Source organism: Ascaphus truei, chromosome 6, assembly GCF_040206685.1.
Source record: "Ascaphus truei isolate aAscTru1 chromosome 6, aAscTru1.hap1, whole genome shotgun sequence".
NCBI lineage: Eukaryota > Metazoa > Chordata > Amphibia > Anura > Ascaphidae > Ascaphus > Ascaphus truei.
Genome location: NC_134488.1, coordinates 64,762,841 through 64,790,340, shown reverse-complemented (window position 1 = coordinate 64,790,340; position 27,500 = coordinate 64,762,841). Strand labels below are relative to the sequence as shown.

General features: G+C 43.7%; 1 protein-coding gene across 1 annotated transcript in view; it reads right to left on the bottom strand.

Annotated features, from left to right (window-relative positions):
• Positions 1 to 27,500, bottom strand: part of CSMD2 (CUB and Sushi multiple domains 2) — a 701,191-nt gene that overhangs the window by 199,094 nt on the left and 474,597 nt on the right. Inside the window, 3 exon segments of the mRNA XM_075604612.1 lie at positions 9,391 to 9,573; positions 22,501 to 22,613; positions 25,020 to 25,123. Coding sequence (XP_075460727.1) covers positions 9,391 to 9,573; positions 22,501 to 22,613; positions 25,020 to 25,123 — 400 coding nt within the window.

The following is a 27,500-nucleotide window of genomic DNA, read 5'->3' as shown; positions in this document are numbered from 1 at the left end:
GTCTGACTCATCATTAAAAGTGGATTCCAGATTCTCGCGAATATTGTTAGAGAGCATCGCCTGCCCGGCAATGTTATCTGCCACTGCAAGGGGCATTAACCATTTCCAAACGAGAGGCTAGAAGTAATGCTGCACATTCCCTGGCCCATTCTGATCACGTTCCAATCACAGATTCCCAATGGGAAAACTGGTCCAAATAAACACAAATAGGATCCCATTTATTATATATAAATAAAAAAAAGGAATATCATAGAAACTGTAGAGGAGATGAGAACCAGCTGACCCAGCTAGTCTGCCCCCAAAACTATTTGTTTTTGTTTAACCTTTAGAGTGCCGGGGGTAACGACGCCACCAAAGTGCCACCGCACCTTTGGTACTTGCGGGTCACGGGATCGCTCATATGGAGCGACTGGCACACAGATGCCAGAAATGGAGGTGGGGAGGAAGTGGAGGGCGTCCACTTCCATTTCAATCAGGCTGGTCGCTACATTGGAGCAGTCAGCATGGTCACCCCCTAGAAAACAAGCAAGTGCCTATGATGCACTTGGTACGGCATGGAGGCTTCAGGTGTGCCAGTATCCTGCTTTACCAGCCATGCCGTAACGGTTTATAAATCAGATGATTTTAAGTACTAGTTTTGCCCCAGTTCTGCAAATCATGGGGTCTATTGACAAAAGGTCAACCCTATTGTACTGCACTATGGAATATGTTGGCACCTTATAAATGATAATAATAATAACAATAATAAAGTCGCCCGGCTGCAAAACTAGAGTAAAGCCAATCCAATAAAAAACAGCATCAAAGGAATCCTGTTCAACTTGAAATTGTCCTTTAAAATATTGTACAATTTTCTGCACGTGTGTTACTGGAGACTTTAATTAATAAACCCAAGGCAATGTCATGGCAATAGCCGAAAATCTTCCAACGACTATCTATAAATCTCTTCTCAAACTGTTCTTAGGCTTTGGACACGGTCAGGCAGATGGCACTGAGCCGCGCTGAGGCAGCGGACTTACCCCCGGCACCCTTTATGAGGGCGACTTTAGGAGGCGCTTCCGCAGGCGTGCAGAAGCGGAGGAGACACATCAATTTAAGTTTTGGCGCTGAGGGGAGCGGAGGGCCTGTCACGTGAGCAGTTCACCGAATGAGGGCGAACCAGCTCCGTGACATCACTGGCCCGCCCCCAGACACGCCCCCGGATGGCGCGCGCACTAAGGCCAGGGAATGCACCCGCTTTCCTTTAGCCTCTGCGCACCTCCGCACAGCTGCAGTCTCTATGGACTCAGCCTTAGGCAAACCCATGGCAACGTTAAACATTGTTATGGGGGGAGAAGGAAAACTTCACATCAGAAAATGTATCTTAAATACGACCTACAAAAGATTTCTAGACTTACCCGGAATTATCAGAGAATATGTTGGTATCTCACTCCATAGATACAGCTTTGTAAGCAAAGAATGGCAAGGACATCTATACAAGGACAAGGACACGAGACCTCCAGTACCCGTTGTGTGCATAAAAACATTTAACTCCATCTCACTATGGAGAAGGAATAATATGCATTGTGCACACGGCAGCAGTGTACACAGGCTAATATGGTGTATCAGTAGTTGGTTACAACCTGTATATCTACATTAAATATAATTTGTTACTTTAAATATTTAAAAGCAGGCACTGCAATAAGAAACTCTTCTGACAAACGATCTAAATATTTTACAAGCTTGTGATATGTCAAGGTAATTGGTTATATATATATATATATATATATATATATATATATATATATATATATATATATATATATATATATATATATATATATATATATATAATCTCCCGCTTTTTCTGCTTATAAATCCCTAAAGCTTTCACTGTAGGTGTGTAATAAAAATAAATACCTGTAATTAATGTATTGTAGAGTAAATACTAGATAGCACACACACTGACCAGTCACTATATTAACTTGAAGCACCTGAGGTTGTGTAGCCTCTAGAATAGAGGTGGCCAACTCCAGTCCTCAAGAGCCACCAACAGGTCAGGTTTTCAGGACATCCCTGCTTCACGCACGGGTTGTTCAATCAGTGGTTAAGTCTTCGACTGTACCACCTGCGCTGAAGCAGGGATATCCTGAAAACCTGACCTGTTGGTGGCTCTTGAGGACTGGAGTTGCCCCCCACCCCCCGCTCTAGAAGCTTCCGAATTAACCCCTTCATAGCGTTGCTAGCCTCCCTGGCAGTTAAGGGGTAATAGGGACCAGCTGCACATTCCTCTGCAAGACATTTTCACGGCAAACACACGAAAAGAACACAACTATGACACCGCCAGCCCCCTCTCCCTGCCCAGCTCTGCATTCACTTCCAGCCGTAGTTGCACTGTGCTTCAATGCAGAAACCCCTACCATTACCACATAATATATATATATATATATATATATATATATATATATATACAGTGTTCGACAAACCTATAAATTTGCACGCCCCTGGCGAGTGGATTTAACATCGTGGCGAGCTCCTATTGGCCCAAGCAGCACACGTTTGGTACTAGGTGGCGAGTAGATTTTTTTGTGTGGCGAGTAGATTTTTTGGTGATTTGTCGACCACTGTAATATATATATATATATATATCACTGTAATATATATATATATATATATATATATATATATATATATATTTATATAAGTGTCAAAAGGCGTACTAGTGGGCGTGGCTAAATGTATACAACAAAAAACAGACATAGATGCCCAAAGCTACTACTACTTTGCACTGAGTATTTTTGTCACATTGGAAGTAGCTTTGGGCATCTATGTCTGTTTTTTGTTGCTTTCATATGTTTACCTTGCAGAACACAAGGCGCTTCATCACAATGTATCAGACTTTCCCACAACAAAGTACAAACAAGCAAGTACCTCAATTAAACATCGGGAGCCGAAACGTTGAGTATTAAACATCACTTTTTTCAATTTAGGAGTGTGTATGAGTGTCTGTATGTATGTATATGTAAATCCTTTGCTGCAGTGGAAGTGCTGTATGCTGGGTGATGATGGGGAAAGGCGGGGTTGCAGACCTGCCTAAGACATGCAGATGAGCATACAGTTATATTTGCATATTTGCTTTCCTGTGGAGGGTTTTTGTCACTTTTTTTACTCACCATAACTTAACTCAGTATTATGGTATAGCCTATCCCATAGCCTCTCATGCATATCCAGTTAAAATCAACCCCACACTGATGAGACCCATCAAGGTCGAAACAGCTGTCTGTGGGTGGTTTTCTGGGTATGCACCTTAACCCTGGCTGTGCTCAAAGCTGTGACCATGCAGCAAGCTTAAGCCTATAGGGAACCATGTTAAAAATGGTTTTTGAGGCAAAAAGTGACACTGTGTGCTCATTTGCATGTCATTTCCCAGAATCCCTTGCTGCAGTGGAAGTGCTGTATGCTGGGTGATGATGGGGAAAGGCGGGGTTGCAGACCTGCCTAAGACATGCAGATGAGCATACAGTTGTATTTGCATATATATATATATATATATAATATATATATATATATATATAAAAAAATATCTGGCACTCCTGTAATGGTATTATGATGACCTGGTGCTTGTGTCGTAAAGTGATAAAGCATACATTACCAGCAAAGGCAAAGAGACAACAGCACTCAGTATGTATAAGCAGCAACAAACTGTATTAAAGAAACTTGCACATATATCCAACGTTTCGGTCCGCCGAACGGGACCTTCCTCAGGGGGGGAGCATTTGCTGGTAATGTATGATATATATATATATAAAATATATAATATATATATATATATATATATATAAAAACAAATACACATATATATACACACACACACACACACACACACACACACACACACACACACACACACACACACACACACACACACACACACACACACACACACACACACACACACACAGCTTTGAGCACTTAACTAAGTGTGGTGAAACCTATCCCTGCTTCCTTTTGCAAAGCCAGTATAACCAAGCCCACACTGAGGAGACCTATTAAGGTTGAAACAGCTGGCTATGCATCTTAACCCTGGCTGTGCTCAAAGCTGTGACCATGCAGCAAGCTTAAGCCTATAGGGAACCATGTTAAAAATGGTTTTTGAGGCAAAAAGTGACACTGTGTGCTCATTTGCATGTCATTTCCCAGAATCCCTTGCTGCAGTGGAAGTGCTGTATGCTGGGTGATGATGGGGAAAGGCGGGGTTGCAGACCTGCCTAAGACATGCAGATGAGCATACAGTTGTATTTGCATATATATATATATAATATATATATATATAAAAAATATCTGGCGCTCCTGTAATGGTATTATGATGACCTGGTGCTTGTGTCGTAAAGTGATAAAGCATACATTACCAGCAAAGGCAAAGAGACAACAGCACTCAGTATGTACAGTATAAGCAGCAACAAACTGTATTACAGAAACTTGCACATATATCCAACGTTTCGGTCCGCCGAACGGGACCTTCCTCAGGGGGGGAGCATTTGCTGGTAATGTATGATATATATATAAAATATATAATATATATATATAAAAAACAAATACACATATATATATATATATACACACACACACACACACACACACACACACACACACACACACACACACACACACACACACACACACACACACACACACACACACACACACACAGCTTTGAGCACTTAACTAAGTGTGGTGAAACCTATCCCTGCTTCCTTTTGCAAAGCCAGTATAACCAAGCCCACACTGAGGAGACCTATTAAGGTTGAAACAGCTGGCTATGCATCTTAACCCTGGCTGTGCTCAAAGCTGTGACCATGCAGCAAGCTTAAGCCTATAGGGAACCATGTTAAAAATGGTTTTTGAGGCAAAAAGTGACACTGTGTGCTCATTTGCATGTCATTTCCCAGAATCCCTTGCTGCAGTGGAAGTGCTGTATGCTGGGTGATGATGGGGAAAGGCGGGGTTGCAGACCTGCCTAAGACATGCAGATGAGCATACAGTTGTATTTGCATATATATATATATAATATATATATATATAAAAAATATCTGGCGCTCCTGTAATGGTATTATGATGACCTGGTGCTTGTGTCGTAAAGTGATAAAGCATACATTACCAGCAAAGGCAAAGAGACAACAGCACTCAGTATGTACAGTATAAGCAGCAACAAACTGTATTACAGAAACTTGCACATATATCCAACGTTTCGGTCCGCCGAACGGGACCTTCCTCAGGGGGGGAGCATTTGCTGGTAATGTATGATATATATATAAAATATATAATATATATATATAAAAAACAAATACACATATATATATATATATACACACACACACACACACACACACACACACACACACACACACACACACACACACACACACACACACACACACACACACACACACACACACACACAGCTTTGAGCACTTAACTAAGTGTGGTGAAACCTATCCCTGCTTCATTTTGCAAAGCCAGTATAACCAAGCCCACACTGAGGAGACCTATTAAGGTTGAAACAGCTGGCTATGCATCTTAACCCTGGCTGTGCTCAAAGCTGTGACCATGCAGCAAGCTAAAGCTTATAGGGGACCATGTTAAATGGTTTTGAAGCAAAAGGTGACACTGTTTGCTCATTTGCATGTCATTTCCCAGAATCCCCTTGCTGCAGTGGAAGCGGTGTGCTGGGTGATAATGGTGAAAGGCGGGGCTGCAGACCTGTCTAAGACATGCAAATGAGCATACAGTAATATTTCCATTTGCTATATATATATATATATATATATATATATATATATATATATATATATATATATATATATCAGTCGTGTAGTATTAGATAATACGTACAGCCTTTTTTCCCACTTCGTATGCCCTTTTGAACCATTTGTAATGTATTTCGCTTCCTTGGGGTTGCTATAGCAACTATTTAGGAAGCTACATCACTTCCTCTTTTGAAATAGGCAACCATATTGCGTGCCCTGCGATCGATCACGGGAGAACAGAGCGATTGGCAGCTTAGATAATTGCATTGCTGTAAAAGCAAGGAACTGCTGCATTTATTAAAGCAAAAAAAATGAAAAAAATCAGGCAAGACAAAATGCTGCTTTAAGCAAAATGTTGAAAGTCCTTAGGACTGATAAAAAAAATAACGGTCCGTAAGAGAAACAAGTCCCAGAAGGAATATTATTAAGTGCAAAAAATGTGGTTTATTGATCTATAACTACCAAGGTAACCTGACATTTCAGTCCCCAGAGGCACCCCTGAAGAAGGTCGGGTTACCATGGACGTAATGGATCAATAAACCACATCTTTTGCACTTAGTATTTGTGTCCCGTGCTGGTAATAATATCCCCTCGGAGACTTGTTTCTTTTTATAAAAGAAAAACACATCTCTTGCATACACGCACACTCATAAGACAGTGACACCTCTCAAACACACCCCAATTACCCACATGTTGTATACACGGGATTTACAAACTGCACGGAACTGGCCCAAATAACCTGCTTTCAGCCCACATGGAATTCCCTCCCAATGTCACAAGCAGCTCGGTGACACAGTTACTGCCCCATCATGTCCCTATAAAGCATTGTACCTGCAACAACATGGCACAATCAGTGTGTAACAGGACCATGCAGCGGAGGCTGGTACCTAGCCAGGAGATTCACAGGTATCCCATGACCAAGAAGACGAGCGTGAGAGTCTGTGTATAGCCCTACAGAGCGGCCTTCCTCGTAAGGAAATGAAAGAGGCCCCAACACACAAACCCATGCTGGGTCATCACACCCATAGTAATACCCAACAGGGGAAACCGTTCCCCAAATGTCGAGTTTGTTGCATTCCTGCTGATTAATGGGGCTTAAGCAGTATTAATAACTGGAGGGCTCTAATTATGTGGCCTATGTAGTCATTTTGAATTATAATTTTGTATTTGAATTAATTTTGTGTGTCACCATTGTAGTGCTAAAACTAATACAAACCTTCATAAATGTGTGTGGTATGAAGGCTTCACACACACAGTACTGTAAGGCGCATTATGGGTTGTTTGGCATTAATGTTGACTCATAGTTCACATTGAATACATGGTTGAGACAATTTAAATTAAAACTGAATTGTGTATTTTTCATAACTAGTATTCGTAAATATAAATCATTTGTAAAAATAATACATTTTGTTAACCTATTTATTAAAACAACTGTGCTGCATCAAATACATTTGTGATTAATACATATTGATACGTAACTTCATTCTGCACTAACTCTATTAACAGACTTTTTAAGGTTCGTGCCAAGTTGAATTTGGTGGACGATATTGATGCACTTTCTCCTTTTTTTGTGGCGCCCAGAAATATATATTTTTAACATCTGTGCACCTAATGCAGCCCATTAATGTGTGCCAAAAATGAGAAAAATAATGATTATTGTTGCCGTTGATGGAGATATGTCAGGTTAGTGCACAGGCACTTGCAAGTGCAATTTAAAATGAGATTGCCTGGCCCAGTTTTGCATCAAAAAGGGACGTTTTTATGATGCTTAATACATGGGCTGCAGTGTCTTTTTGTAGAAGAAGCAGCTTTGAAGAGTTGGAAGATCAAACTGCCTCTATGTTTTCGATCACAGCGCATTCATTTTCACTAGGGTCCTACACGGCTAATCCTCCTTATAAATACTTATGTTGAAGAAATAGTCTCTCTTTCCCCTGGCTATTAGTGAAATCCATGAAGCGGAACAGTTACAAAAATAAAATAAAAATAGGTAGCATTACTACTAAAGTCCAATATTAACCCCTTGAGAGTCTGGAAATCACAGAACGGAAAGAGTTAAATATCAGATTTACATGAACATTTTGTCTTGTGTCCTAAACACCGAATGATGGAAATATAAAATGTAGCATCTGATGTCTGTCGGGTAACTGCTCAGCTGTCTCCTATTGTAATCTGGTCTGTAACTGTTCCATACGCCCACAGCTCGCTCTGGCAGGTTCCTATTCTAACTTCACACCCAGCTATTTTCATTTTTCATTGTTTTTATTTCCGTTTCACGATTCTAGTTTTCTGGCAAATATCCAGGGTTATATGTCCTTTGTATTTATGTTTATTGAAATGATAATTGTTAACATTTCTTGTGTGGGATCTATTTCGGAGTGCAGCTTTAGGGGAACACATATTGGTATTATTTGTTTCCTGCTGGCACCCACCCCTCTAATAAAGCTAAACAGGATTATCTATCCCATTTGGGAATCAGTTCACGCCCATAACATATTTTATCTCTGACTGCCGATGACATGTCTGTAAATTGAATGTATAACCTCTGTTCATTTAATGTAACCGTGTATTGTCACCGTAACTCTGTGCCCAGGTCAGACTGGAAAATGAAAGGTAACTCTCAAAGTATTATTTCCTGGCAAAACATTTGTATAAATATATATACACTTCGGCCGAGGAGTACCCAGCAGAAACACGAGTCTTACCATTTGCTTTAACAAGATATTTCATATAAAGATGTCAAAAGGGGCAAGAAAATTAAATGCATTGCAACGGAAGCAGCATTTTAATCCCGTTTTGCAGCTGAGAGCTGTTTTAGACTGCAATCGTGAAGTCATCTTTGACTAGGGCTGCCAGGTGGTTTCTCCGAAAATACTGGACTCAATGGTGAAAGGTGCATCAGGTCACTATGTCCAGGGAGGAAAATACAAGACACATACATCTCATTTTTTACTGGACAGAGTATCCAAATATAGGACAGTCCAGTTCAATACCGAACACCTGGCAACCCTATCTTTGAATGACAACAGCATGAGGAAGAAAAGCCCCCCTCAACTCACTGAGCAGGACTTCTGCTTGGTATGCAGATACATCTGTACACACAAACACATCTCTTTCCTCCTTGCTGCAGGACACTCTGCTTAACCTCCCAGTGTCCAGAACAGCCAAAAAAGGAAAGTCCTTAACCTTTCACTTCTGGGGGGGGTGGGGGGGGGGAGGGGATTAAGCATTAACTAACAGCATTGTCCTTTGCTACAGCAACTCGTTAAGTAATGCACTGTAGAACCTCACCAGCATCCAAACAGTTAAGCAAATTAGAACACTGCGCAAGGTACATGTAAAACAGCCTGATTGCTGAAATTCTCTCCCTTAAATTAAAACATGAATATTTCATGATCAGAAATAAGGCTCTCCAAGAGTGCAGCAATAACTCCAGCTGCACCTCTCCCTCGTTGAGCGGCTTAAATTACTGCTGAAAATGGAATATGAATATTATTAGCATGCTATTAGTATTTCATTTGCATTGCACTTTGAATCCTAGATGCCTTGGGTGGGGGGTGGCACCGATTATGGTCTCACGGCTGGAGCCTCCTCCTCTTCCACTTACACACACAGCCAGGTTTTTTAGCTGACCACTGGCTGTTCTTTTGGCAGGTTATGGACTGTTGCCCCACCAGCTCAAACGCCGGCTGGCACTCGAATATCAGGGTGTCCCCGTGCCGGAATCTGGAGCCCTCTCTCCGTCCAAACGCTGGAACTCCTGGGTCACCGCAGCTCCCCTGGTCGATCTCTGAAAGAGACGTAACGCAGAAGTCGTGAAAGGTGTACACACGTTTTACTGTGGATTTTAACATCCTTTTTTATATGCATTGTTACAATGTATCCCATTTGACGTCCAACCCTGCGTATTATTTTATTTTCAGCATCCCTTTAATAACAAAATTAAAAAATAATGAGATATATATATATATATAAATACATATATATATATATATATATAAATACATATATATATATATATATATATATATATATAAATTGTCCCTAGCACCGTCATTAGGCTGTTATTTTTATCAGTGTACCTACTTTTGATTTGAGCAAGTTTGTATTATTTATCGAGTTAGTTGCAAGCTTTAATTGTGTTGTTTTCAAAATATATATATATATATATATATATATATATATATATATATATATATATATATATATATATATATATATATTTTGAAAACAACACAATACATACATCATATATACTGGTGAACGTTGGGCAGTGACACGAGGGAAAACGTCTCAAATATGTCAAAACTAAACACACCAAGAATTTTGCGGGGGTTCAGTTTTATGGGAAGACGTTTCAGGAATGTGGGGATTATTTGCTGGGCTGAATCCAGTTGCAAGAAACAGCACCGGATTTTGTCAACGAAAATAAATCCCGCTGAGGTTTTTCCTTTGAAAAATCTGGTTCTTCTCGACCAGATTTGGTGGTTTTCGCCACGTTTGGCTTGCTGCTGCGAAATAAAAACCCAGAAGCGTTTGCGGCCTTGACAAGCTGCTGGAAAGCTTTGCACAAACCTCTGGCCACTTTGCCATTTCTCATTTCGAATGTAAAGGGAACCAGCAAACCTCCCACATGTCTGGGAGCTGTGAGAGTCCCGGGAGGTGTGTGTACCAATGCAGCTTAGATATTAAACTGACACTACAGCCTTTGGCCCATATTTACTAAGCAGTGCTATCCTGCAAGTCACTGACACCGGTAGACACCTCACCACACATTCAGGTGAGACGGCAGCTGCCTTCTGATGCTGGAAGGTATCTTATGGCACAGCACAGCTGTTTAAATATGGGCCTCAGCATCTATATCAGTGGTGTTCAAACTCAGTCCTGAAGGACCACCAACAGAACAGGTTTACAGGATCTTCCTGCTTCAGCAAAGGTGGCTTAATCAGTGGCTCGGTCATATTGATTGAGCCACCTGTGCTGAAGCCGGGATATCCTTAACACCTGACCTGTTGAGGGCCCTTGACGACTGAGTTTGAGCACCACAGATCTACATATAAAGGCAAAGAAAAGTTCTCTCTGACGCAGCGCACTATTTTTTGCGTGTGGTTGTGTTCATTATAAGCAACTTGCCACTGCTTTGTGGTTAGCTGGAGAGATTTATGCTTTCTTTTTTTTAGCACACCTAAAGCAAATGAGATAATGCAGAACTGAAACCATCCAATTATAATATGTGTGCCTCTCTAATTCCTCCTAGAGACACTCCCCAAGTCTCAAGATGGCTCACACGAGGCATTATCAGAGCTCAGAATCTTGATGCATTGATTTTAAGAGACACAAGATGAAAAAATTCCTCTCTCTCCATCAGTTTTGCTCCAAAGTTGCCGTAACTTGCAGGCCCCTAAGGCTTCTGTACGATATGCTGTGAAGCATCTTCCCAGTGCCGGAGAAGTGGTCAGGTCAATTCACATCAGTGTTTCATCTCTGCTTTAATACAGTCATTCCCCCCAGAAGCCTATATGAGTTTAATTCATGTCATCTTAATATCTTGCCTTATGAGCATGTCCTGTGTTTTTCCAGTGTTAAAACCCCCCCATCATTTTCTTAATCTCTAATTACTACAATGCTAACCCTTTACACTGCACTGGGCTCTGGGGAGAGCTCCATTTTAACCTTGCAGACATTTAATATTTGAAATGCTTATATGTTCTGAATTAATGTGATTTGAAAAAGAAAAATGGCTTTGTAACGAACAAGATATCTCTTAAAGTAAAAAAAAAAAAAAAGTGGCAAATATATGGCGATCAGCATGGACTGCTGCTTTGTTGTATTTAATAACTTGTCTCCAATCTTGCCCCGTGTGTCAGTTTGTGATTTGGGGAGTGGTAACAGGAGGAGCTGGAGAGGAGATACATGGTGCATACATTATAATGGGATGTCTGTGCATCAATTTCTGCTCTTCCTTTTTCTTTTGTACCTACACCCCTCCCTCTCCCCTCCCCCCCCCCCACCCCCAACCCGTGTGAGATGACAGAAACCTCCCCAGTCGGTTATCTGAGAACTAGGAAAGCAGCTCGTTTAATAAGCTTCTCACCTTTGATGGGGCTACAGGCAGGAAACAGTTGCATTATTGTGTAAAGATTGCTACACAGACCCCGATGACTGATGACTGTGGACTAACTACATCTGTGGTTCCCAACCATTTTTACATTGTGCACCCCTGCTAGAGAAAATGTGCAAACCCATAATTAATTAATCTTATTACCTACTCATCAGATGATTGCTAACTACTGTGTGCCCGATCCCAGGCTGTACAGTGTCCTGAGATTGTGGGGAACACACGCTTAATAAGGCCCCAAACTGCACCACAGTGTGTGCAGATAGCACGGGGGTATAGCTGACAATCACTGTGGGAGCTTCCAAAGTCACGCTCCACAATTCATTGCCGCTGTGGATGCAAAGCATTGTGGGGAGCGACTTTGGAAGCTTCTGATGTATATACCACCACTCTAAGGTGCAGTTTGAGGCCTTACTAAGTGCGCAATCCCCACACAGACTCAGAACCCATTACACTGACTGGGATCCCTCTATCATATATTGTTTTGGCAAACCTCATGGAGACACCTTTTGAACCCTCTGTTGGGAATCACTGAACTAGAGGTTGTTATAGCCAAACACAATGCCAGCTGGGTCCCCAGAGCGGTGTCCCCCTGCTTCCCACGTAGGGGGAAACAAGTTTTGGAGCATGGGATGCTGCTCTAATGGACTTAAATGTCTTGTTTTCGACTAACTTTGTTAATACACAGCATGTTCATTTATTGTAACAACGTGCTGTGTGCACAAGGCAAGTACAGACAAATAAGAGAAATGCTGCACATCTCAAAATGAACAAAAAATGATACAGTCACCGGTGCTCCAGTGCTTGTACGAAAGCCTGCGATCAGTCCTGGGTAGATGATAGAAGGAACACAGGGCACAACGGATTTAGAATATCCAAACTCATTGTTGGCTCAATAAATGAGTTTGGAAATTCTAAATCCGTTGTGCTCTGTGTTCCTTCTATCACAAGGCAAGTACAACATCTATCTTCCTGTCCACTCTATATTGGGACGAGTGAAGACACAGATACCTCTCCTCCTAGTCCACATACTGTATACAGCCTCTGTCTGTGGGATTGCCGTCTCCAGTGGGACCCCCCCTGTCTAGATGCCCTGCATGTCGCTGATGGTGTTCAGGAGGAGGGCTCTGCTAAATGCCTTCCGCCTTAGCAAGGTTTGGTGACGTGGGGAAATTGCAAAAGGTCAGCACAAACTCTGATAAATGTGCATTTTAATAGGTGTGAAAATGCCTTTTCGATTACAAACCAGCGCCTCAAGCCCGTGACTTCTTTCTTTTCTGCCACGCTGGTCGCTCTGGGTGTTAAAGGCGGGAGCAGGAGGCGGAAACTCATTTGTATGGCTCCATTTTCCAGAAGATGGATAAATATCACCTGCAGTCGCCTCTCATGGGAGAAATCCATTCCCCGGAGAATAAAAAGGCATTAACCCTTTCACACCGGGCAGCAGCAGGAAACGCAGGATCTGGCATCACCTGCTCTACTGCCAGTGTTAACCCCTTTGCTACCAAAGAACAGAGAGAGATGGTGCTAAGGATTGGAGATCTGTACATCTGCATTTCCAACCTTGCAGGAGTTAAATCCTGTCCTTGGGTATCTCACACACTGTTCTGACCTCCGCTTCTCCTTTGATGCTACGGGAGAATTCAATTACACAACCACGCAGAAGTGAAACCCTAATGTGAGTGGTCATGGTGGAAATAAGGGGGGGAGGGAGAAATCACAGAGGCGGCCATCTTAAATGTGACCAGCAAAAATACTAACAAGGCGTTATTTAGCTATTTTGTTTTGCAAAGCAGCCGCTGCTATTTTACTTAACCCCTCCACAGCCCCACATGTTAGAAGTATATTTCTTTGCAGCTACAGTGCCGGCAGCATTTAAGATTGAACAACTAGAATGCAGAAAGCTGATTAACTATGCATGCTTAAAACAAATATATATTTTTTTTTTAGAGAGAACGTGCCTTAAAAAAAAAAAAGGCAGTGGATGTGCAAGAAAAGTCTGTGTGTGGAAATTAGGAAATTTCCAATAATTCAACGGACTACCTGACATCTGCCTCCTTAATCCTCATTCACTAGATGTGACTCTATAAAGAGAGAATGTTTCCTGCACCCCACAGGCAACGAGATACAGAGAGGCCCATATACTGTATCAGGTGCTGGAATGAGTTATCACACCTGTTCTGGTGTTACCCCCCACTATAAGATGTGGGTAACCGGTGAATCAAAAAATTCAAGTCCCAATAATAACTGATAAAATCTTCCGTTGGGAACACTCCAATGTGATAGTGAGCAGCAATAAGACACCCTGATAGGGCTAAGGGACTAGTACCTAGTGCTGACAAGCACAATAAACAGTATATAGATTGTCCCATCCATAATAATGTAGAGTAATAATATGCAAGGAAAACTCACTTTTGACTTCCAGATTTCTTCAGAGGAGCAGTCCCATCAGGTATCCTGAACAGCGTGCGATCCACCAGGCAAGGCAAATAGAAGGTGGGTGAACAAAGGCAGTGCACTGCCTAAATATAGTGGACGAGGCTCATGGTGGCAAAAAAGATATCCTTTATTGAATAAGGGGATCAAACATAACCCCTGGACAACACAGAAAATGCACACCTACGCGTTTCGGGCCATGCACCCTTTATCATGATAAAGGGTGCACGGCCTGAAACGCGTAGGTGTGCGTTTTCTGTGTTGTCCAGGGGTTATGTTTGATCCCCTTATTCAATAAAGGATATCTTTTTTGCCACCATGAGCCTCCTCCACTAGTTTTAGGCAGTGCACTGCCTTTGTTCACCCACCTTCTATTTACCCCCCACTATAGTCTAAGCAAGGCCCAGCTTTCATATGAATGGGAGCAGGGCAATCAACAGCTTGCCCGGAGCCCAGGACTACAGTCTCCACCTGGGCCTCCTGTTGTTGAGCGGGGGCAGGTATCCGCTACGCTCCTGCCAGCAGTCCTTCGAGTCTCCCCACCTTAATTTCTCACAAACCCCTCTCTCACTCTCCCCCCTTCTTTCTCCCACTCTTCCCCCTTCTCTATCCTCCCATTCTCTCCCTCTCCCTCCCCATCCAACGGGCCCTACCTATGAAGCAGGAGTGCGGATCGGTCCTGGTCCCACCCGGCGCCGAATGGGAGCTCGCCCAAGCGACCGGTAACAGAAGTTGGGCCTGACTTCCGGCAGGGCCTAGCATCCTACTTGGACTACCAGGACGTGCCACCCTATGCTGCCGGACCCGAGACAGATGTCCCTTCTTTACCCACTGTCTGTGGCCCTGAATGGAAGTAAAGGCGTGCTACACCTTAGAATCATTTGTAAATCTGGGCCTGAGGTAGTTAACAGGGGAACGGGTGCGATAACCCATAGCAGCAGCTGATAAATGTGCCCCAGAGTATGTAGGGAGCTGGAAGTACACTTCTGTGCTGCTGAGTAGAGATGTACAAAACAAAGGGACACAAAGTAGGCACAATATGTCCTTTTTCAGCGGCGCAAAAAACGTGACCTTGTCAGAGGTCGCCTGCAAAATGTAAGAATCATTTTGCAATATTATTAGTTTTTTGAGGCTTGCCGAAATGTTTTACTGGAAATCAAAATTGGGGGGATAAAAACACTAAAAGTGAATTTTGAACCGTTTGGCTCACTGGTCCCCGAGCTGCACACATCTTTACATCGCACATAATGCAGTGACAAAAATAGTGCTAACGCTCTTTATTTTACGAGACCCTACACTCGTTGCATAATATTGACATTCATACTGGCTAACAATATGAGTTTATAAAGGAGAGTCACAGATTAATAGCTGAAAATGTAATATTATATCTACTTTCTCGGATAAAAACTCTTCGACCCAAATACAAGTTAATGAAGAATATATCTCTCCCTCGTTATCAGACCCAAACTCTCTAACACGAGTTTGCACAGCTTTGCCCAGTGTTCCTGTCATAATAAGTAAGAAGTCATTCCTGCCATATAACCCCAGGTTACTGTGTGAGAAAGATCCAGTCCTGGGTTTGTACTACAATTTGCTGGTCTGTTAGGCTAAGGCCCCGGTAACTCCGCTGCAACGCGCGCCCGCGAGATTGGCGGCGCGTGCAGCCGATTCCCTGGTCTGCAGCTCACTGCAGGAAGAGAGACCAGGGGGGGGGGCGTGGCGGGGGAGTGACGGGGGCGCGGCCATGACGTCACCCGGCAGGTTCGCCCTCATTGGCTGAACCGCCGGGGGGCGTGCCGTATCGCTCGTCACGAGTCCTGCTCTCAATTCTATTGAGAGCAGGAGCAACACTCGCCCCAGCGCTGCAGCCCCCCCTTGCAGCGGGCCCGGCGGCATTGAGGGGAGGGCTCTCGTGTAGTAGTAGTAGTAGTTCCCTGAAGAAGTAGTTAATTCTACGAAACTAGTTGGATGTAACATTCTATTGCCTTATATCTGCTTACATTGGCCTTTGTCTATGTGTTGGCCTGTCCTGTTTTTATTTCATCCTGTGTGCTGTTTTGGACACTTGTGAGAGACTTTGTAAGACTGTTCAAACTTCCCTATTGAATCCACCACTGCTGTGAAGACAGCAGCAAGCTGCGTTTTAACCTCTGTGCAGAGGATACACCTGCCGAGGTACAGGAGCAGCTTCATATCGGCTAGGAAGCAGGAGCGATTTCACCGAGCCCCAGTACCAGCTGCTGAACCTGGCTGCATGAAGGGAAATCCCCTTGGGAGTGAAAAGACTGACGTCCTGCCCCAGAATCAACTGAGCTGCAGCAGCAGAGGGAAGCAAGCACCTGAATCTACAGCTAACAGCCGAGTGGTAAACAGTGTGATACACACTACATGCCTTTTACCAACCTTTTTTTATGTACGCAGATATATTACCCCCTTTTTAATTCTATAATATATTGTTGAATTTGCTTCACTATTTGGCGTTGTGCGCTGTTTTCTTTTGTTTCCATTCTCTCGTGTAGTAGGCAGCGGGGTCAAGGCCTTAGTTACTTTAGTATAATAGGGTAAGCGCTAAGGAAAAACCGGTCTGGATCATTAGGATGCTCTGACCCAGAGACACTGTCCATGACATATAATCATTGCTGTGGACTAGAAAAGCAGTGGTTGTGAGTTCTAGTTCTGTTGGGTCTGACATGACTCTAGTCATTAGGTTGGTGCCTTAGGCCGCGCTCATGGTGGCGGTGCGGGCCTCGCACACTCCTGCAGCCCCAGCGATGTGTGCACTAGGCTGCAGGAGATTGGAGAGGCGATCGCGGGGCGTGGCGAACGAGTCACGGAGCTGGTGAGACAAATTGGCTTGTCTGGACAAAATGTAGCAGCGTCGATGCGCTACAGCGCCGCGGGCACTTGAGGAACTGCACTAGGAAATCAGGTAAGAGTCCCGGAAGTGCGTGCGCACACACATAGTGACGCTGCCACCATGAGCGCAGCCGTAGGTTTATTATCAACTCTATATAGTTGGTACGGAAATCCTTTCAGGAAGTGTGGGACGGGACTGATTTAAATATACTTTGCATAGCCATTGGGCATGTCTCCCGAATTTATTTGGAGCGCGTTTGAGGGGATTTAAACACTCTGATATAAATGTACAGGCAGTCCTCGTTTTACAACGCTTCGCTCTACAACGAATGGCTTATCCAACGCTATGCAATGCATACCTATGTTCATTTTTACAACGCCAAAACAGCTTATCCAACGCTCTTACGACGCTTTGCAACATTGTGTATGTGTGTGTGTATATATATATATATATACACACACACATTCACATAAACGACAACGACATTGCAAAGCGTTGTAAGAGCGTATATATATATACAATATTATACTATATAATATTATATTATACTATATAATATATTATTTATTATGTTATATTATATATATAATACATTATATACACTATATAATTTATGTGTGTGCTGCATATCTTATTGTCTGCATAAAATATTTTGTGTATTTTAGCATTAAAAATGCCTTCAGGAACAGAACCTTTCATTTAAACAGTGTTCCTATGGGAAAACGTGTTTCGCTTTACAACGTTTCGCTATCCAACGCCATTTTGAGTAACACATTGTGTCGGATAACCGAGGACTGCCTGTATTCCTAATCCAGTTGAGTTTCCCAACATGCCATTAAGACTGTCAGCTTTTCTGAGCAGTGATCCCAAACACATAATGTAGGTTGTTTTTTATTCTTGTTCTCTAATCCTGGGTGAGTAATATAAGATTTCATGTATGTTTTGTATATATGAGATACAGCTTAAGAAATAGAGAAAGGCAACTAACTGTGTGTTTTTGGCCCATGAGGATGCTCTGCTTAAAAGTATTTCAATGAAATAAAGCACATACAGGCAGTCCTCGGTTATCCGACATAATGCGTTACTCAAAATGGCGTTGGATAGCGAAACGTTGTAAAGCGAAACACGTTTTCCCATACAGTAGGAACACTGTTTAAATGAAAGGTTCCGTTCCTGAAGGCATTTTTAATGCTAAAATACACAAAATATTTTACGCAGACAATAAGATATGCAGCACACACAAATTATATAGTGCATATACTGTATTATATATATAATATAACATAATATATAATATAAAAATATAATATATTATATAATATAGTATAATATATATTATATACACAAACAACTTTGCAAAGCGTCGTAAGAGCATTGGATAAGCCGTTTTGACGTTGTAAAAATGAACATAGGTATGCATTGCATAGCGTTGGATAAGCCATTCGCTGTAAAGCGAAGCGTTGTAAAACGGGGACTGCCTGTACGGTGACGTACACATTGTTTTACATTGTGGCTATCATTTCCCTGCAGCCACTAGGTGGCATCACAAAAGGACACTTAATAGGTGCATACACCTTTGCGTAAGGACACGGCTCAGGGATCCCCTCTGCTTTCCACCTCACTGACTCACAGCTACAGGACATAGGCTCAGATCCACAAAGCTTCGTTAAGTCACTTAATGTAACACGAACGGTGTATCTTCTACTAACAATATCATAACGCAGAGTCATGTTCTCTCCCACCAAGAGTAGAGCGTTAACGATAACGCCCGTTAGTGATAATGACACGCACATTATCTGAATAGGAGGCGTGATCATAACATCACATATCCACTAAAGTGGCTGTAACCCCACTGTTAGGTAAGATTTAACTAACATGGCCTTATTTCCCTCACCTCTCTTTCTCAACTTGCACTAAAGACCTATCTCCCTAAGGACCAGGACCGGAGTAACGCTAAGATGTACAGTACGTAAAGTCATGTTATTGGATGATAACACCATGTTATGCTACAATAACCGGATGGTGAGCCCTATGCCAATGAGATGTACAGGAGTTTGGATGCGGTCTGGCATAGAATAAGCTTTGAGGACACCACGGTAATTCAGGGAACATAACGGCCACTCCTGTTCAGGTAGCGTGGCGTTACGAGCTCTGATTTAACTGAGCTTTGTGCAGCCTTCTGTCAGTATTATTTTAATCCTGTCCTTAGCTTGCACTCCATTAAACTATTACGTTGTTAGCAAAGTTCAGTGCCCGCCATCAGCGGGAAAAGACTGCGAAACGGGGAGGAGGGGGGAATGCATTAGCCAGGAATGCCCTTTAAATATTCAGCAAACATCCATTAGGCGGGTCAGGCACTTTGGAAGCAAGTCTAGATTTACTGCGCCCAATGCATGGCCTGGAGTATCACTGGCTAATCATGTGGAATTACACTGGTGCAAAGAGGCATATATTTGGTTCGCTAGGACAGAATAGAGGACTTCTGGGGGTGGAACAGCTGAAATTCGAACAACAATATTTAGGCCAGGGGTGGCCAACTCTAGTCCTCAAGGGCCACCTTGATCCACTTGTGCTGAAGCAGGGATATCCTGAAAACCTGACCTGTTGGTGGCCCTTGAAGGCTGGAGTTGGCTACCCTTGATTTAGGCTGTGATTAGACTTCTTTATTTCCGAATCTGGAGTAGCACTGCTTTTTTTATTCACAAATCTAGAGAGCAGCTGCTTATTAATTTGCAAATGTGCAGTACCACTGCTTTTATATTTAAAATCAAGGAGTTAAAAAAAGAGATTTTGTTTAAAAAAATAAATTAAAAAAAAGTATTTTAGCAGCTTAAAACATTTATTCCAATCCCCAAAATATAAACACAGGATCACAGATTACTTTTTACAGCATCCCCCTGCTCTACCTCCAGTATATGGCTGGCTCATTAAAAACCTGTCCTGGTTCTGCCTTTCCAAACGTGTACTAGTGTTAGTGTGATTTTTCTATAGGGTTAAGTCCGCACTGCTGGCAGGACCCCACTGTATGGATAGTAGTGAGGGCTTTCCGTACTGCTCCGGCGGGTGGCAGGAGCCTGTGCGCATTACAGCTGCTAGCAGTGAGTGGGCCTCTGCTCTCTTCTAGTGAGCAAACATAGGGAATGAGTGACCCTGGCTCAGAGCCTGTAAGTAACGCTTTGCTGCTTTCCCACTCCCGAAGTCGTGTATTTCATACCAGGAGCATTATCTGTAATGGGCTTGGTTGATATACACAGTTGCGTGAAGCCTGGCTAGTGTCAAATGAATCTGGGCAGCAGCAAAGTACCGACTAACACTGGGAGGAAAACAACCTCAGCAAATTGTACTAATGGGTCTCTCTGACCCGTCCTGCGACCTGCCGAGCTGCCAAGCAGTGGTGGGGCTAGAGATGAACAATGCACTCATTGCATCATAGGTGGCGCTCTAGTGGATGGGCTACATAAATATGTATGTAAGTATATAGCAGGCACATCAGGTCTTTTCATTCAGTGCATAAACTTTTTATTGGAACAAATCAACTTGGTCTGTTCCAATAAAAAGTTTATGCACTGAATGAAAATACCTGATGTGCCTGCTATATACTAACCTCTAGTGCTGCCTAATTGTGAAGTGCCACTTTATTGCCAGTAGATATATACAGTATATATATACACATACATAATATATATATATATATATATATATATACACACACAATTCATTTTCCTTTAAAATAATACAGCTAAATTGTAAGCCGTTCGAGTGTTAATATGAAATTCCTGACTATGACTTCTGAAAAGTAATATAGTAAACGACCGGGGAAGGTCAAAGGGTAATAGGGCAATCAGAATTAATTAAATTAACATTTTGGCATCAAGTATGTGTGCCTGTACCTCATCCCCTTGCTGCACCACGCTGGTAGTGAAGAGGTTAAGAGATGTCCTCCTTTTCTCCCCCCGCCTTTTAGAAGAGATAAGATCAGCGTGTTTTCACCTCCCTCCTGACTGGAGCATCACAACTCATAAAGAGACAGTTTCTAATTATCGTCGGCTTTTCATATTTGTTTTATACCCAAGATTAAAAGAACATCTGAGGAATTAAGTTCTAAGCCCGGGAAATGCCAGCGCCCGGCTCTTCCCTCCAATCTGTTTACGAAAGATTAGTAAATCAACCTACAACAAAAAAAATGTATATTAAAGCGGAATAACACGGGCGCAGACAGTCACCGACGCCGGGATTAATTAGAGCTGCGTTTTGCATTTAACAGGCATCAAAAGGAGCGAAGGAATAGCTTTTCTGAGGCCTGATTGGGAAGGGGGGGAATCAGCGCAAATTAAGATGCAAAGTCAGGAAAGGCAAGTACTGTATGTATCAGAGCTCATGGAAAGTATCAGTCTGTGTATACAGCCTCTGTCCTGAGTGTACCGCTTCCACTGCAAATATTACATGGCCGACCTGCTGGCTTTTTGTTGACCCTTGTCCTGCCGGCTGGTTATCCAATTGACTCACACAATTACAGCAAATTCTTTCTACCCATTTAACAGGACCCTGGACAGCATTCTGTGGGCCCAGGACTAATGTTTTGACCTGGATCCTAGTTGTTAAACGAGGTTGGGGTCCGACATAGTCGTTATCGAGAGCAGGGTGGGGGGGGTTCCGGTGGCCCAGAAGTCTGGACCACTTCTGTGGTTGGCTGGGCTCCATCCTCTGGCTATACCGAGTCTCCCCTCTGCTAATGGTACAGAGGTCCGGCCACAATCGGGAGCGATCCCTTACAAAACCTCTGTGTCAGCTCTTTGTTATCTTGTGCCGCATAATCTAACTGTGTCTCATGTGACAGAATTAGATTGTAAGCTCTTCGGGGAAGTGTTTGGTTGAATCAGTAAATTATGCTACACAGTTTATAAATAACAAATATACATGTGTCAGCCAGGTCGTAATGAATAGCAAGGTTCATGTCTACAAAGCTGTCTTTCCTGGTAAACATTTGACAAAAGAACGTGAAAAAGAAAATATATACAAGAGGATCAGAAATCCCTAATAGCTCAGATATCCTCCCACTGAAAGCAGTGTAACGTGTCTTCCAACAGACCAGTTAGATTGTAAGCTCTGCAGGGCAGGCATTCCCTGCACCCCAAATCTGGTTGTACTGTATGTCCATGCATCGTATCAGCATTACCCTGTATTTATATTGACATCTGTATGTTTATATTATAGTTTTGACACAGTATTGCAACTGGGAGACAGCCCCTTTTCCCAGTGCTAACGATCCTTCTGCCCAGCGCTGAGGGGGAGAGAACCTGACTCACCTTCATAGGATGCCTTGAAGCCCAGAGAACTGCCGGAGCTGTCAGTTCTAAACAGGAGCCACATCTGGTGGTTGGCGCTGACAATCAGATCGGGGACGCTGGCACCTGTCAAACTGTCACAAGAGGGTTGAAAGCAAAAACTTTCGTGGACGATAGCACAGCGCAGGCACTGACTAAACGGTGAGACATTACCTGTGCCACGGGCTTAAAAAAAGTAGTGGTACTGTGTCTGATCTCAAAATGTTCTAGTGTCTTTGGACTGTATTTTGAATACATAAACACATCTGTGTTTAGGGCAGATTTTATTTACCACTGGTCTCCTGTGTCTCTGTTGTTAAAGCAGCGTAAAAAGTGTGAGGGTTTTGGGTCATACTCTGTAGCACTGCATTCCCTCATCTCCAAACATTCCGTTTGACTTTTGTGCAGAAAAAAGGGTTTGTGTATTAAATAATAACAATAATAATAATAATGATACAGTGATAAGAATAAATAGCTTTCATCCAGCATTGCAGTCTATACAAACATGTCACATATAGTGAGGCGTGAATTTGCTTCTATTTTTCTTTATTAAATCAATGTGAAATAATGTAAGTTATGTTTTTAAAGCGATTGTCATCACTTTATGGTAAGCGGTACCATAATCCCTTTAGAGTCACACTTTGGTTAATGGGACAACACAGCCCTCTGCTTTATATGGGCGATACAGTGAAACACATCAAAAGGATCAATAGCCAATCACATCTGTCCCTGGAACTGGCCAATCAGCATGTTTTATTCAGCAAAGCCCACAGATACTGCAATATCACATGCCCCATGTAGAGAATCCTCACACTGGGAGCTCTCTGATTGGCTTAGGCTGAACTCATGAGGGAGCTCAGTTTGTAAAAAAGCACTCTGCCTTCCTGTGTTTTTATTTTAAAACCTAATCATTTATGGCTAGGTATTTGGGGCTCTGGAACCCTCTCTCTTATCTTACTTATAACAGAGAGGGGGTTCCTGAAACTGACAATATCTCTGCTTTCTAGCTCCCCCTCAGTTCCAGGAACCCAGCACATGAGACAACCTCTTATCACATAAGGCTTGGACCTGATGTACGAAGCAGTGCTAAAACCATAAGGCCACATTTAAAGCAGCAAGCACGTCTTTTTTGACCATTTCCCCCCCTACATGATTTGAACCAGGAGCTACACTGCACAATTTTTAGCTTCAGGGTCCCTGTGGTTCACCAGATACTTACCAGTGTTTCTGCACGGCATATAAATGGCTGACCAATAGGAAGCCACAAAATGTGTTGTTATGGCTTCCCATAAGCCTGAGATTCGTGGCCATTTTGTTTCCCCCAGAGGGAGGATTGTAACACCACCGATAAGTGTCTTGGGAACCGAGGATTCCCCGGGCTGTATAAAGTATAGTCCAACCCCATCATGTAAAAATAAATAGGTAGAGATTGCTGCTTTAAGTGAATGGCCTGAAAGATGCCTTCAGGCTTAGCAGTGCTTAGTAAATATGGTCCTAACACTCTTAGCTGAATGATGGCATCCTTTGCAGAACAATAACTTGCTAACTCATCCAGCATTTAAGCAGTTACATGTATTATGCTTCATACCTCTGTGTTCCTATGGAGGACATTATTAGTATTATTAGCATGGGGTGTCCCAGCATTAATACTGGGGTAATTACTGGGTAGTAATACAGAGGTATTACTAGAAGATAACAGAGGAATCCCGAGGCCATGAAACCAAATTGCAACAATTAGTGGGGCCCACCAATAATTCCCAATAACCTCCAGTCAGGCTGCTGGCCTGAAGCTTTACCTCTGGCCCAAATCAAGCATGGAGACCCCGGGCAAGTTTGTATACCAAGAGCTCACTTATTACTGAAAGTATTCATGCCTGCTGTGATAAAGGAGGCCCCCCTATCACATACTGCTAATTATTTCATAGCTGTAACACAACTCCAGTCCTCAAACCCCCCCCACTACAGGTCAGGTTTTCAGGATATCCCAAATAGTCTGAAGCAGGGACTGATTGAGCCACCTATGCCAAAGCTGTGAAATCCTGACAACCTGAGCAGTTGGGGGGTATGTCTTGAGGACTGGAGTTGAGCGCCCTGGTGTAATATTTAATCTCTAAAGAAGCGGGCCTTGCCGGGGGTATGGAACCGCTGTATTCGAATGAATTTTTAAAAAAAATGCTAATGTTTATCAGGGAGATTCCAATGAGATGCTAAAAACCAGTGAAACTGACCCCAAATCAGCGAGGTGCACAGGAAATCCGCGCCAGCTGATAATTGTATGTCCTTGGACCATTGTTAGCTAAACATGCTTACATTTGTTTTTATTTTCATTTCTTCTGCAATGTTTTTGCTCAACCAAGGTGATTAACGCCCAGAACGTTACGCTGTGCTTTTGACTGTACTCATGTTTTAGCCTCAAAGGACAGGTAAACCCCTTCGTTCTGACCCCGAATGAGTTAAGGCTGCAGTGCGCGTCAGACATGGAGCACCGAACATGCACTTACACATAAAGCACGGTCTTCTGGTCACCGACCTTCCCTCCGTCGCCGATGGTCAGCGTGTCGTACCCCCTCTCCAGCTCAAACTCTTCGAAAGTGAGTTTTATCACCTGCGGCACAAGGACAGGAGTTAGCGGACGGAGCGGCACTTGTCACTTGTCTCCCTGAGCTGTCTGAGGCTGGAGGACGCTGGGGCAGTGCACACAGTGGAACGAATTGCTGCAGGCCTGTTCATTACCTTCGGGTGGGGAGGGGCAGGTTTAGCAGAGCGGCCCAGAGGTAACTAGTGGGGTGAGGCTGAGAGAAGGAGGCTCTATCAATCATTCAGGGGCTGTGTGTTGTTTTTGGAGGACACTACACTTCCTTGTATCTATCACACACTAGTCTTTATCCCCACACGCCATTGTTACACTAACGAGATGAAGACAATTAAAGATTAATTGAATGGAGTAGCAAAGTGATTCATTGCTACTTTTTTTAAAATCATCCTAAACAGTACAACAAATAAAATGAAATACACAAGCAGGTCACATTTATGTCGTCCATTTGCCGTCACTGCAAAGCGGGTCACTGGCACAAGCATGGTTAACATGGAGGTGACAGAGAGCTCACCATAGCTGTACATATGGGTAAAGAGGTGCAAAATATTCACAGTATATTGCAAGCAAGATTTCGCGCTAATAATGTTCCCAAGGAGTTTTCTGCTTCCATGAAATTCCGTGCTCCAGACCCTGAAATAGGGCTTTTCAGAAAGCGATAAAGAGAGACAGAGTGAGAGAGAGGAAAAGACAGCGGGAGAGAGTCCTATTTAGTAGAGTTCTCAGGAGTGGAGTGTTTTGGGAGGTTTACTGTACAAGTCAATGGGTACTCTCAGGCCTGCCGATAAAGGGAGGGGAGGGGGGGGGGGGGACGACCTGCTACGGCTGTCCGAAACCCCAAGCTAGGCCGAAGTCGGGCCTAACTTCTAACTTCCTGTATTGGCCGTCTGCATGGACCCTCCTCTGACGTCGCCAGGAGTGAGCAGGGGGACGAGTGGGAGGGGGAAAGTTTGAGAGGGGGGGGGGGGGAGTGAGAGAGGGGGGGAGTGAGAGAGGGAGGAAGTGAAGAGGGGGGGGCGAGTGAGAAAGGGGGGAGTGAGTGAGAGAGTGAGAGAGGATGAAGAGTGTGAGTGAGAGGGGGGGAAGAGTGATATAGAGACAGGAGCAAGAATGATATAGAGAAGGGATGAGAGAGAGTGGGGGAAGAGGGAGAGAGGGGAGAAGAGTGTGGGGGAGTGAGAGAGAGATGGTGAAGAGTGTGAGAGAGTGAGAGAGAGAGAGGTTGAGAGAGAGAGAGGGAGTGGAAGAGAGAGAAGGGGGGAAGAGTAAGAGAGAGAATAGTGATAGAGAAGTGGGGAGCGTGAGAGAGAGGGAATGGAGTGAAAGAAAGCGACAGGAAAGAGATAGGCGGGGGAAGAGTGAAATAGAGACAGGAGCAAGAATGATATAGCGAAGGGATGAGAGAGAGCGGGGGAAGAGGGAGAGAGGGGAGAAGAGAGAGAGAAGGGGATAGTGATAGAGAAGTGGGGAGCGTGAGAGAGAGGGAATGGAGTGAAAGAAAGCGACAGGAGAGAGATAGGCGGGGGAAGAGTGAAATAGAGACAGGAAGTGTAAAATAGAGAGGGGGAAGAGTGAGAGAGGGGGAAGAGTAATACAGAGAGAGGGGTTGAGTGACAGAGAGTGGGTGGGGGGAAGATAGAGAGAGAAAGAAGGGGGGACGAGAGAGAGAGAGAAGGGGAAAGGTGTAAGAGAGGAGGGGGAAGAGGGACAGAAAGAAGGGGGGAAGGGACAGAGAGGGGGTAGAGTGAGAGAGAGGGGAGTACGATAGAGGGTGAAAGTGAGAGAGAGGGGAAAAGAGGGGATTAAGAGAGGGGGAAGAGGGGGTGAGAGAGGAGGGAGTAAGAGAGAGAGTGTAAGGGTGAATGATATATTGAGGGGGAAAAGTGAGTGAGAGAGCAAGGGGGAAACGTGAGAGGGGGAAGAGAGGAGGGTGGGTGAGTGAGGGGGGGAAAGTTGAGAGATGGGGAATAGTGAAAGAAGGGGGAAGAGTGAGAGAGGGGGGAAGAGTGAGAGAGGGGGGAAGAGTGAGAGTGGGGGAGAGAGTGAGAGAGGGGGATTGGGGAGGGAAGAGTGAGTGAGAGAGGGGAAAGAGAGAGAGAGGGAGGTGAGAGAGGGGTAAAGAGAGGAAAGGGGTAGAATGATAGCGGGGAAGTGAGAGAAGGGTAAGAGAGAGGGGGAGAGTGAGAGAGAGGGTGGGAAAGAGTGAGAGGGGGGGGGGGGAAGAGTGAGAGAGAGGGGGGAAAAGAGATAGAGAGGGAGGAGGAGGTAAGAGGGAGGGGTAGAAAGAGATAGGGGGAGAGTGATAGAGTGGGAGGGGTGAGAGAGAAAGGTGAAGAGTGGGAGAGAAAGAGGAAGAGGAGGGGTGAGAGAGGAGGGGTAACAGAGAGAG